A 12,165-nucleotide genomic window follows, 5' to 3' on the forward strand; every position below is an offset into this window, starting at 1 on the left:
TAGAACTTGTTGGATTTTGTGCCAAGGTCGACTCCGGAGGGACTTCCATGTGACCAATGAACAAGAGAAAAAGGATTTTTTTCGTCAAGATAGTATCACCGAAATGCAAAATGAATAGCAAACCATGCGCAAATATAGTGCATGCAAATCCCTTCTAGAGCATGACCGGTGAGGTGTTCTACCGAATCACCAAAGTATCGCCAGATTTGATGGAAGGAATGGTAACCTGCGATCTTAGCCTTAGCATCATGCAACCCATGTAGACCAAGGCTTAGTGAGTTCAAACCAGGGCTCCATCGCGGGGACTCCGAAGAGTCATGGCCGCGTACAACTGCCTCACGACCAGGAATATAGTCGTGGGGTTCCTGACTGCTCGTACCATACTGTACCTTAGTAACATACCGTAACAGAAATTCAACTCAGCCAGCCACGAGTTCAGTATGCAGTTGCTAGCTGACCCCGCGTAGACCCACTTATACATGATTGTTGGGATAAATTCAGGCGTATGTGGGTCTCCTCTCCCACTGAAGGAATGAGATAGGTCCAAAGCAACACGGCGAAGCACTGACACCAAAACCGCTAGTCGAAGAACGAAAACTGCCTTTATTGTTGCTCAACTCACACCAGGAATTCGTTTCCCAGTATGGACCGACGGCAGTGAGAACGTCATTCGTGAGGGGATATGGAAGTGGTGAATGTACTTCAGTGGACGAAGGTGTGAAATGTCTTTGTACTCAAGGAAAATGGTCTGAAAGAAGAGATGCTCAATCAGTTTTGACTCCTGGATCCAGGAAGGTTATATTGAAAGTGGATCATGAAGTTTTTCAAGAGCATGGCTGACCTTAAATATCATGTCCCAGGGTCATGCTCTTATCCCTCCAATCTCAATGCAGAAGTTGAGAACGTCTAGGGCTGAATTGGCCGACTGGAAACTGTCACGCGAAAGGATCTTTATACCCTTCGACATCATCGAACCAGATATTGATTGTTGTCTCTTCTTCTGGTTTCACTTTTAACCCCCCACCCCTCCCAAGACCATGACAGTCAACAAGAGTCTCCTGCATCTCGACACGCAGGCTGTTCGAAGGCAGTTTCCAGGCCTTGAGAAAGGCGCCGTTTGCTTAAACAATGGATCAGGTGCTCTGGTTTATAAAGGTGCAATCGAAAGGTACTGCCGGATTGCTGTCATGACAGAGAGATACAACGCCGCTAACACTTCAGCACACAGTATCGTTCGGACTATGTCTGCTCCCCACATGAACCTCCGTGGGCTCGACTCGAAAAGCATGGTTGATGTGAAGGAACGGACGGCACAATATGCGAAGCTAGCTTCATTCATGAATGCGGACCCGGATGAAATTGGTAAAAGTGGACCTATCTTGGCCAATCTTTTCTAGAGCCAAGACTCTATTGATAAAAACTTTGAATGCTATTGCTAACTTCTGTCCTGTGGTGAATAAAGCCTTCGGCCCTTCTACGACAGGAATGCTACGGACACTCACCAACTCCCTTCGACCAAACTTGAACACGGACTCGGAAATTATAGTTTCGGTCCTTTGTCACGAAGCTGGCAATACCGCCTGGGTTGCTTTGGCACAGAGCCTTGGTATCTCCATCAAGTGGTGGGCTCCAGAGGGCGGCATAGGAAACAACAGAGATCCCAAGCTCTCCCTGGACACACTGCGACCCCTCCTATCCTCCAAGACAAGACTCGTCTGCTGCGGACATGTGTCCAACATTACCGGGACTATCGAGCCCATCAAAGAGATTGCAAAACTTGTCCATACAATTTCAGAGGCTCTGATCTGTGTTGACGGCGTGGCCTGGGCTCCACATCGCCCGATCGACGTGAAGGATCTAGACGTAGACTTTTATGTGTTTAGCTGGTACAAGGTTTTTGGCCCTCACATTGCACAAATATATGCTCGACGAAAGGTTCAAAAGCGATATCTGACCAGCCTGAACCACTACTTTTTTGACCCAACAGCTCTGCATGTAAGGTTAGGACTTGGCAACAGCTGCCTCGAGCTGGAGCATGCTGTGACGCCCATCATCACCCACCTCGTCGACCATGTGGGTTGGGATGCTATCATTGCCCATGAAGAGCTGATTACGGCAGAGATATTGGGCTATCTGACGGCTAATTCTGATCTATATACAGTTTATGGATGTGCGACGGCGGACGCGAAAGCGAGGGTTTCTTTGATTAGCTTTTCGGTGAAGGGACTGGCGTCTGACAAGGTTGCAGAGGTCATTCATGAAACATCAAACTTCCGAATCATAACGGGCGATTGTTGGTCTCCTCGTACTGTTCATGATGTTATCGGGTTGCCTGACTATGGCATCCTTCGGACAAGCTTAGTACATTACAACACCGTGGAGGAGATGAGGGCGTTTACTCAAAAGTTAGATCAGGTGGTGCGTTCCATGAAGTATGAGACCTTGTCCTCATGAAGAAAAACTGGCCATTGCTTGGTCGAATTTTAAATGAAATGGGAATGCGACCACGGGGAAGCTTTTCAGAATGCCTTCGGATGACCGTGAGCCCAGAATATATTTAGCTAGTATGGTGTAGAGAAGGCCCGTACGATACATGCCAACCATTGAGATAAACAGAATACAAAACCCTTGATTAATTCGGGTACACTCCCCTGTAGTCATCTCGAATATCTAAGAGTACCGGGCCTTGGAAGCATATGAATGCGTAAGAAAGCATCTGGATGAAATTACTACGCAAACTACACTTGTTATTTGTTCGCTGCCTGGTTCTGGCGCCTACCGAGTTCGGCCGAACAAGGGTATAATTTGGTTATTCTCGAGCAGCCATATCGTGCGTGTATATTCTGTAGGTGGGATCAGCTTGTGTCTTTCATTGGGTCGTATACACCATGCTTTGATGCCCAGATATTGTCTCCATATGCACATCCGGTCACGCACTAGGTGAGGTCCAAATTTTCGAGATAAATTTGGGCTGAATTTAAGAGTATGGAATTTCCCTGATGAAAAAGAAGTTTCAATTCCAATAGCTAGGTTTATTTCCATATCAACTCAAAATCTGTACTTCATCATGACCGTCGCTGAGACTGCTCCCCCAGTACCAAGTGGCCACAAAAAAGGAGTCACTGAAGGTTCATTACTTAGGGAGCCTTTGGAACTGCGCGGTCATTTAAATCAATTCAAGTCATTCTATGTCACCCCAATAATTGGAACTGAATTTCCTGATGCCCATGTGGTGGATTGGTTGAAAGCTCCTAACAGCGACGAACTTCTGCGCGACTTAGCCGTTACCAGTATGCAAATCAACCTTATGTGTTATATCCCAATCCTAGTACTGATACCTATTGTTAGTCTCTCGCCGTGGAGTGGTGTTTTTCCGTGCGCAGACCGATCTCACCGATGAGCTTCAAAAGGAGCTCGCCCAACGTTTAGGTGTCCTAACAGGCAAACCCGAGTCCTCGAAGTTGCACATCCACCCTCTAACGAACTACAACCTCGACAAAGATCCAGAGCTCAACGTCATCACAACTGACAAAGCCGCCAACCCTGCCGAGGACCTTTGGAAGAACCGACCCGCCGATATCAGAAACAGCTGGCACACCGATACTAGCTACGAGCCCAACCCCGCTGACTACTCTATTCTAAAGCTCATCAAGCTACCTGAGACTGGCGGAGGTATGTATGCCTTCATGCCTTCCAGAAGCCCCATCACGAGTGCCGACCATCGAGATTTGATGTCCTAATGCTTCCCATCTAGATACAATCTGGGCTTCCTCCTGCGAAATATACGACAAGATATCCCCCGTCTACCGGAAGTTCCTCGAAGGCCTAACTGCCACCTTTGCCCAGACTCGACTCCCAGTCACCGCGGCGGAAAAGGGGTTTAAGCTGTACTCGGAACCCCGTGGATCCCCGAACAACATCGGGACATCGCTCAGCGCGGTGCATCCGGTGGTTCGTACCAACCCTGTTACCGGTTGGAAGAGTCTGTTCGCCGTTGGGAACCATGTTGTGAAAATCAACGAAGTAACTGCGGATGAAAGCCGGCGGCTACACGATTGGTTTCTCCAGATGATTGTTGAAGAGCATGATACGCAACTGAGACATCGGTGGCAGAATCCATATGACATTGGTAAGATCTGCACATGTTTCTTGCATCAGTGATCACGGGCATCTAACTCTCTGCAGCTATCTGGGATAATCGCACTGTTTATCATAGCGCAATCTTTGATTTCGCTGGGTTAGGTGCTCGTACGGGTCATCGCGCTGTGGGAATTGGCGAGACGCCGTACTTCGACCCCAACAGCAAGACACGGCGTGAAGCTCTCGCTGCGGCTAATAGTATTTAATCGGGAAGGTTGAAACGTGCATGCATCGCTTAGCTTCATAAATGTGACATAGTAGGATCGTGTCTGAACAATCACCAATCTCGTTCCCAGCGCACAATAAAAGTACTGGGTGGCATCATCCGATTGCATGTCCATTGAAGAAACTTCAAATGCCACCCTTTCCACCGTCTCTTGTCTATTCTATGGAATACAAATTAAAATTCTGGTCAAGATACATTTGGTGTCCTGGCTAGGACAGTAGAAACTACCCTGGGGATCAGTCGACCTTAAAAAAGGCAATCAACCAAGCACAAGGAGACAATCTTTATCTGCTTAGTGAAGGGGATCACATATACTGCTCCTACCCTTGAAATTACAATAGAAAACATCAGTCCAATCTGGTCACGATCATCAGGATAAAAAACCCAAAATCCTCACCTCAGTGTTCTCCCGTGCAGGTGCCGGCGCATCCTATATCTCAGTAATCAATAAAATATCCCATGCGACATACGCTTCGCCTTTTTATCACTCCTTCGAAAAATATAGCTCTATAAAAGTTACTATACTCGAAGGGCGCATATAGCGATAGTACTGTTTGATCTCGCTTCACAGGCCACGAGACCACCCACTCGCCCATTTTTTGGAGATAGGATAAATAAGCTTACTCCGTAAGCTCTTCAAGACTATTATCAGCATATGACCTTAAATCTAAAACAGTAAGGAGGTTTTTATAATTGTTCTAATAGGCCGCCGGCCCCTTACAAAGTTTCCATTGCCTTTGTCTTAGGAAGTGATAACGGACTCAGGTCTTGGCTCCGATGTAATCAGATATTAATATAGACGGTATAAATAGAGTCATAGGGCTGGTTACTAGAGACTTAGTCCTTTGGGACACAATGGGTAATATAATTTACATTAAAAAATCAAGGAGCTCCTATACTATGATTGGTAAGTTTATCTTTTATCGTATTATTCTATAGTCAGGTATCTTAGTATATTTATATTCTCGCTATAGGCTGTTCTATCTTAAGGCAAAGAGTTCTGTTTAACTTCTTCACAATTAAAAAGAGCATTTTTTGCTTACTTTTTATAGAAATACAACCGAAACCCATAGCTATCGAGGGTAGAATCAAGCTCATGTTCGCAGACATCTATGTAGTAACGGGGATAGTAACTATAGACCTGTTGTGGATTTCTGGCTTCCCAATACATGGTACGGTGAGGGATACCATTATGACTCACGTTGTTAAAGGTCCATTGGCTTTGAACATAACGAGGCTTTGAGGGAACCGGGACCCAAGGCTTTTCTGTGATTACAGGATCATGAGAGCGAGGGGCTTTGGACAGCGATTGAGCCCATTGTTCGAGGTTAACTCAGTTCCTCATGATATAAGGTCTGTCTAACTGAACTCTCATACAGCTTGGTGAGGAATGGTGGGTTTAGATAACAGAACGAAGGATACAAGTCTCGTCGGCTTTGCATTGTGGCAAGACGTACCCGTCCATCTATACATCAGCTCGTTAGTGAAACGTTTTCAGATCAGCGCTGATTTGTGAATGGATCATGGTGCTTGCACTCTTCCATATGCTTAACGCTCTGTGCTATTCTCTATAATTGCAATGTTTATGCATCAAAGGTGGCATGGTGAGGCCCAATGCAGAGTCTAGTGGGCGGGGAAACAGTGGACGTGTTGGACTGCAAGTGGATGTGTCCCCATAGCCAGCTCAATGAAGCGTACAAAGACATTAACTATTTAACTGAGGTGTTGGCTCAGACGCTGTAAAACTACGCAAAATCGAGTTGTCAATTGCGTCGTGAGAATGGGTCGTGGAGGGAAAAGCTTTCATCGATATTTGCACCGGAGGGTGCATTCGACCAACGAAGGTATCACCTGTATCACCTGTGTTAGCTCATCAGTTTAATTACAGGTCTTGTGATTATTTTCAGTTATTCCTACCTCAGACACAATACTAACTGGATCCCAGCCCTCTCGGATCTGGTCGGGGAGGAATGAGACCTGGGATCGTTGGCTCAAGTCCGGATGCTTCTCTTGTACGCCATTCCAATGGCAGCTGGACATCATCGTCGGATCCCTTCAAGGATCTAGATATCGAATACTGGTGGAGCTGAAAGCGGAATCAACTTTCTTGCCCCTGAGATGAAGATGATAAGGGCATGTCAGAGTAAATTCTAGATGCTCGGGACTATCAGGGCTTTGTACATAATGTCTCAAGGCAAACTCCATCTCTTCCGCTTATAAGAGGTTATTCTCCACACTTAAGCTGGTTCGCAGCCCCATTCAAACCTTGTTCCCAGCATCACTCCTGTAGATCTTAGCTTGTAGCTTTTGATGCATGAGGCGCAGATGAATCCAATAACCGCAAAGCCGAGCGCAAGTTAAGGGGTACCATGCAGCGCGCACATAAAGGTCTCTTGCGAAGGCTCGCTCTTTGGGTCAGAGTCGTCGATGTGGAACTGTAGGTAGTTGATTGTCGCACTAGGGGAGGTGAGGCTGCCCTGTCGAACCGATGTCAAACATGTAGCCTTGCCTCCGTTGCGATATAGAATATCAGCGACTGATAGTCCAACCGTAGATCTTATTGATTAGAATGCAAGGTGAAGGTCAATCTCACCTGCAAACCTTGTGGGGCCGCATTGAGTGAAGCCAGCAACATGGTGGTCAAAAGCCCTCCGTAGCTGAAGCTGTATACAACCTGATATACTGGAGGCCAGAGGGGAGGTTGGCAAGGCGAGAGTCACACATCCCTCTGAGCCGAAACCAATGAGCAATGGTTGCAGAATCTTTGGTATGCTGTATAGCTCCTTGGCCCACTGGAGCTCAACCATAGGAAATGTAGCCAAAAGAAGCATTGCCATCTGAATGAGTGTGACCTGCCCATGGCATTCCCTATTCCCATAAACGAGAAATAAAGCTAGAGACACGACTAATATTATGGAACCAGCAATAGTCAATCCGTAGATAGATACACTGTGCCATATCCCCTTATACCCTGGAAGCATTCTATCCGCGAAGATAAACATTGCAATAGACGTACAGCCACCCCCAATTACCCCAGTAATGACTTGACCAAGGCTAATCATCTCGTGCGATGTGGAGAATCGGCGAAGCAGGCTCCCTATTGTAAAGAGAAAAGTCGCAAATATAGAACTTACTTCCGGACCGAAGATGTCGCTGAGCTCTCCAGTCAATGGCTGCATCGCCGCCAACCCGATGAGCTGCCCAGTACCCAGCCATGGGACAATGGTAAGGGATTGAAACCGTCTAGTGATAGTTGAGGACGGGGCAGATGTAATGATACTGTCTGCTCTTATTAGCAAGGGGCATCAAATCCGCAGGCAGAATATTGCCTGCCTCCTCCTCCATGCATGGCGCCACTGGGGTCCTCTCATCGAACTCGCTATAACGAGAAATGGCAATGTGATTTGGGCGTTCGGTCAGTCCGTTTTCCATTTGTAAAGTACGGGGCAAGGTGTCGAATTCAACCCCCTAGCCCTCGAAGCATGCTCCGAATCGGTAAATATTTTCTTCCATTGTCGGGGCTGCAGTTGTGGGTACGGAATGCCGGTCTGCTGGAGGGCAATGTATATCACAGCGTGCCACAATCCTTCGGCATTTGCTTCGAGTATTACAGCTTCGCCACCGAGTCTAGGGTCTCCACCATCCGTCCTCGGGCTTTCGGCGAGGTGAATAGTACGAGAGGTATTGAGTGTTGCGATGAGAATGATGGGGCAAGCAGCAAGGGGGCGTAGGGCGATCTGCAGATATAGTGAGTGGGGCAGGCCAAACCATTAGCCCAAAATGACCAAAATATTTGATTCAAAACATGCTATATATGGGTACACACCTCTTGTCCCAGATGACGATGGGCGTTATCCCAAATTTATTGTTAGCTGGTGTTTCCTGCTGGGAAAAGGTCAATCAATAGATTAATACAACAGGATAATCGTGAGCCATCTTAGGTACGATTCCTTATTCTCAAACCATATACTTTGTTGAAAGATGATTGGTCTAACTTTATTTATAGACTTGTAATTAGAAAGGTTTAAATCCAATATCCGTCAATATAGAGTAGTTGATTTACTCCGTCTTGGAACTGATATCACTCGGTGAGCATTTACTGAAATTTGCTATGCCACGAAGCAATCAGACACACCTACCTTTCCTTTGGCCAATCACAGAAGTGATTTTAGTTATGGTAGTCAGTAGGTGAAGGCTCCAGCTTTCAGTCCAGGGCATGCATGCAACTGCAAGGGGCAAACCCACAATGTGAAAGGGATAATTCCACTGCAAGGCACGAGCTTCTGGTAATATAAGGAAGGATCATGATTAATGATTTCACTTTCTCCTCAATCACCTATACCATGGTGCTCAAACACTTCAGATGATCTAAATTGTTATACTCTCCTTTGCTTCAGTATTCCCATCTTTGCTAATGGGTCTCTCTTCACAAGAGCTCACGGAACAATACCGCCTCGAAGCGAGCGGTGGCAATTCACCACATACCGACTTTGGTCATCATGAGGGCCAGTTCGAAGAGCCCTCCTCCTACAGTCTAGGCTCAGCACGACTTGAGGCGCTGGCATCCGCCCCTCTGATTGGAAACCACCGGCGTTCACAATCTGCAGACACAGATGACAGCAACAACGGCACCGACCACGATGATACTCTTGATACCGCGGCGGAGAAATCAGAAAAACCAGCATCTTGGAGCTCGCTTCCCAGAAAGGGGCAGCTCGCAATCCTGACATTGGCGCGGTTGTCAGAAGGACTCACACAAAGCTCGCTGCAGGCGTACTTGTTCCATCAGCTCAAGTCATTTGACTCGTCCTTGCCGGACTCGACTATCTCCGCACAGGTCGGCATTGTACTGGGAATATTTCCTGCTGCGCAGTTCTTGACATCAGCATGGTGGGGCCGGCTGGCTGACGCCAACTGCATGGGCCGTAAGAGAGTTCTTCTCATCGGCTTATTAGGTACAATGATCTCATATCTTGGATTCGGATTCTCGCGGTCTTTGGCTACTGCAGTAATATTCCGAACGCTGGGTGGACTATTGAATAGTAATTTTGGTGTAATGAGCACGCTAATCTCGGAGATCACGGTGGAGAAGAAGTATGTTCCCTATATTGTAGTCATTCAGACCACACTGACAGAGATAGATTTCAATCACGAGCATTTCTGTTGCTCCCCATGTGTTTCAATCTTGGCGTGATTATTGGGCCTACCATGGGAGGTTCGTTGGCCGATCCGGTTCAGAATTTCCCCCGTTTATTTGGACCTCATTCTATCTTTGGCGGCACAGAGGGTGTCTGGTGGATGCAAAGGTGGCCATTTGCGTTGCCGAATATCTTGAGTACTATCTTTATCCTTATATCCTTTCTCGCGGTGTTCTTTGGTCTAGATGAGGTAAGAATTCTCAGATCTATCGATTATCAGATACTGACTCCATATCAAGACACACGAGATAGCACGATACCGCCATGACGCTGGACGAGAACTAGGTCGGAGATTAGCTAAAGCATTTTCTGGCGGACGAGCTCAATACACCCGCCCTCTCAGTAGAGCAACTGATGACAACTATATCCTCCGAGATACTCATCTAGTATCTGCACCATCTAGCCCTACATTTTCCGACACATCGTTCAAACCTAAGCTTCGTCAACGACGTAAGTTAGGGCAGCTTTGGACACGCAATGTCCTACTTACTCTTCTCTGCCACTTCCTCCTTGCCTTTCACACCAATGCTGTTCAGACCATGACATTCATCTTCTTGCCAACTCCCCGTGTCCCCACAGAAAGCCATACTGGCATCTTCCACTTTGGCGGAGGGCTTGGTCTGCCCTCAGCACAGGTTGGCCTCGCTACTGCTATCATCGGCTTGACCGGCCTTCCTCTTCAAATCTTCGCCTACCCCCGTCTCCAAGGGAAGCTAGGAACCCTCGTGTCACTGCGCACCTTTGTGCCATTCTCACCCGTTTCATATATTCTGATGCCATTTTTGGTGCTTCTCCCGAACATATTATGGGTTTTCTGGCCCGCTCTCACATTTGTCATATTACTACAGGCGGTCTCCCGCACCTTCGTACTTCCGGCGACTAGCATTCTAGTCAACAACTGTGTCGGTGATCCAGCGAGTCTTGGCACAATACACGGTGTTGCACAGAGTATATCCAGTGCTGCGCGGACATTGGCTCCGGTTATTAGTGGCTGGGGACTTGCTGCTGGCCTTCGAAATAACATTGTGGGTGCTATGTGGTGGGCGTTAGGTATGGAGGCTTTCATTGGGTGGCTTATGTTGTGGTGTATCTCTGAGGGGAAAGGCATTGACCCAGTGAAGGAGAAGATGGAGGAGGACGACGACGACCATTAGCCCTTAGTCGACTGTGGTATAGATTCGGGTATACCCAAAACGCCTGCTTGCCTAGTCTGAGCAACCCCTTAAATTTCTGAATTATATTTAGATATTCTAATAGATTAGATTTAGATTTAGATTGGAATATAGAGATATATACATATACATATGTACAAGTAGTTATACTAATTTTCTATCTACTTTGGCCTACCTAGAGTGGCACGGGTTCTCCGCCCCAACCCGGGCCTCGGCCGGTTAGATATAGGATCCAATCCAGATTGCAGCCTATAATCTAGGAATTGAAAAGGTTAGTCTTAGATAGGTAGCTAGAAGTGACAAGTCTGAATATGAATAGTAAGGACCCCTTCTACCGTTGACATCAAGCACATATCTGAACATACGACAAAGTCATATTCTGCCGAGATGGGATGCAGAAATCACCCAAATAGTCCATTGAAACATACCTACGTATAATTGCACACATCCTTCAAAGGTACGACTCGAAAAGCTTCTGGTACTTCTCAGCCGTCGCGGCGTCCCCGACCCAGACATTGGAACCTTCGTCAGCAACCTCGACGTTCTTTCCGACATAGGTCGTGACCATTCCGTCACCATAGGCCGACTTATCGATGAACGTTTCCTCATCCTTCTCAACAATGTCGATGTAGTAAGGATGAGAAAGCATCGCGGTCAAAGCCGAGGGATTCAGGTACGGGAATATGGCGATGCCGTCAAAGCTCACAAGGGTGGTGTTGGCAGGCTGGTCTGCTCCCATTGCAGTGGGGGGGATCATGCCTCCAACTAGGATCTGAGGGCGTGTCAACTGATACCATTAACTCATGAGTGTTCGCTCTCCATACCTGTTGGTTACGGGTGATGTTGAAATAGGTTGCTAGGGGAGCAACCTTGGGCGCATGCTCTGTCTGCCAGTGCGTCCAGAATTCCTCGCGAGCCCAGTCCGGGTGCCGCTTGATGTAGGTGATCGTCTGGGTGTAGCCGGTGTACGAGTCGTGGTTCTGGTCATCAGTCTGGCACGACGCGGCGGTCGCTCCAGCTAGAGCCGCCAACGGAGACATGAGGCGAACCATGATACTTTCCTACGACATGAAGATGAGTGACTGGTGATTGCACGTATAGGAAGAGGCGGGGACAGACCGATGCAAGATGCGCGGAGCCTACGGCAGCTTATATGGAATACCGGAAGTTGTCACGTCTCATAAGTCGTTATGGCTATGCAATTCGTCAACACTTCAAGTCAGTTCTCATGAATGACTTTGTGAATTGTTGTCAATCCTCGCGATCGGCAAGGCCCAAGTCCCAAGCGGCATGGACGCTCAGTCTTCAGATAGGGTAGCGTTCCGCGTATAGCCCTTGCTTAAAACCGAAGCAGTCAATAACACAACTATATGGGATCTACGTAAAGAAATCTTTATCCAGTTTTGAAGAATAGCTAAGTTCTAGAGAC

The 12,165-nt window shown here is 47.3% G+C and overlaps 4 protein-coding genes across 4 annotated transcripts; 3 read left to right on the forward strand and 1 right to left on the reverse strand.

The window, feature by feature from the left end:
- Nucleotides 1-1,037: 1,037 nt before the first annotated feature.
- On the forward strand, nucleotides 1,038-2,454 carry AO090023000552 (uncharacterized protein; the record flags this gene model as incomplete). The annotated part of the gene is made up of 2 exons (XM_023235652.1): nucleotides 1,038-1,362; nucleotides 1,463-2,454. The coding sequence occupies 2 exons, from the start codon at nucleotides 1,038-1,040 to the stop codon at nucleotides 2,452-2,454; spliced, it is 1,317 nt and encodes a 438-aa protein (XP_023090655.1).
- Nucleotides 2,455-3,067: 613 nt separating this feature from the next.
- Nucleotides 3,068-4,346, forward strand: AO090023000553 (TauD/TfdA dioxygenase family protein; the record flags this gene model as incomplete). The annotated part of the gene is made up of 4 exons (XM_001821036.1): nucleotides 3,068-3,290; nucleotides 3,349-3,672; nucleotides 3,755-4,129; nucleotides 4,186-4,346. 4 exons carry the CDS (start codon nucleotides 3,068-3,070, stop codon nucleotides 4,344-4,346), a joined length of 1,083 nt encoding a protein of 360 aa, XP_001821088.1.
- A 2,769-nt stretch (nucleotides 4,347-7,115) lies between these two features.
- On the forward strand, nucleotides 7,116-10,718 carry AO090023000554 (uncharacterized protein; the record flags this gene model as incomplete). The annotated part of the gene is made up of 4 exons (XM_023235653.1): nucleotides 7,116-7,140; nucleotides 9,049-9,460; nucleotides 9,508-9,754; nucleotides 9,804-10,718. The coding sequence occupies 4 exons, from the start codon at nucleotides 7,116-7,118 to the stop codon at nucleotides 10,716-10,718; spliced, it is 1,599 nt and encodes a 532-aa protein (XP_023090656.1).
- A 469-nt stretch (nucleotides 10,719-11,187) lies between these two features.
- On the reverse strand, nucleotides 11,188-11,788 carry AO090023000555 (EthD domain-containing protein; the record flags this gene model as incomplete). The annotated part of the gene is made up of 2 exons (XM_001821038.1): nucleotides 11,188-11,508; nucleotides 11,561-11,788. The coding sequence occupies 2 exons, from the start codon at nucleotides 11,786-11,788 to the stop codon at nucleotides 11,188-11,190; spliced, it is 549 nt and encodes a 182-aa protein (XP_001821090.1).
- Between the last annotated feature and the right edge of the window lie 377 nt (nucleotides 11,789-12,165).

This window comes from Aspergillus oryzae, chromosome 3 (assembly GCF_000184455.2).
Source record: "Aspergillus oryzae RIB40 DNA, chromosome 3".
NCBI classification, from domain to species: domain Eukaryota; kingdom Fungi; phylum Ascomycota; class Eurotiomycetes; order Eurotiales; family Aspergillaceae; genus Aspergillus; species Aspergillus oryzae.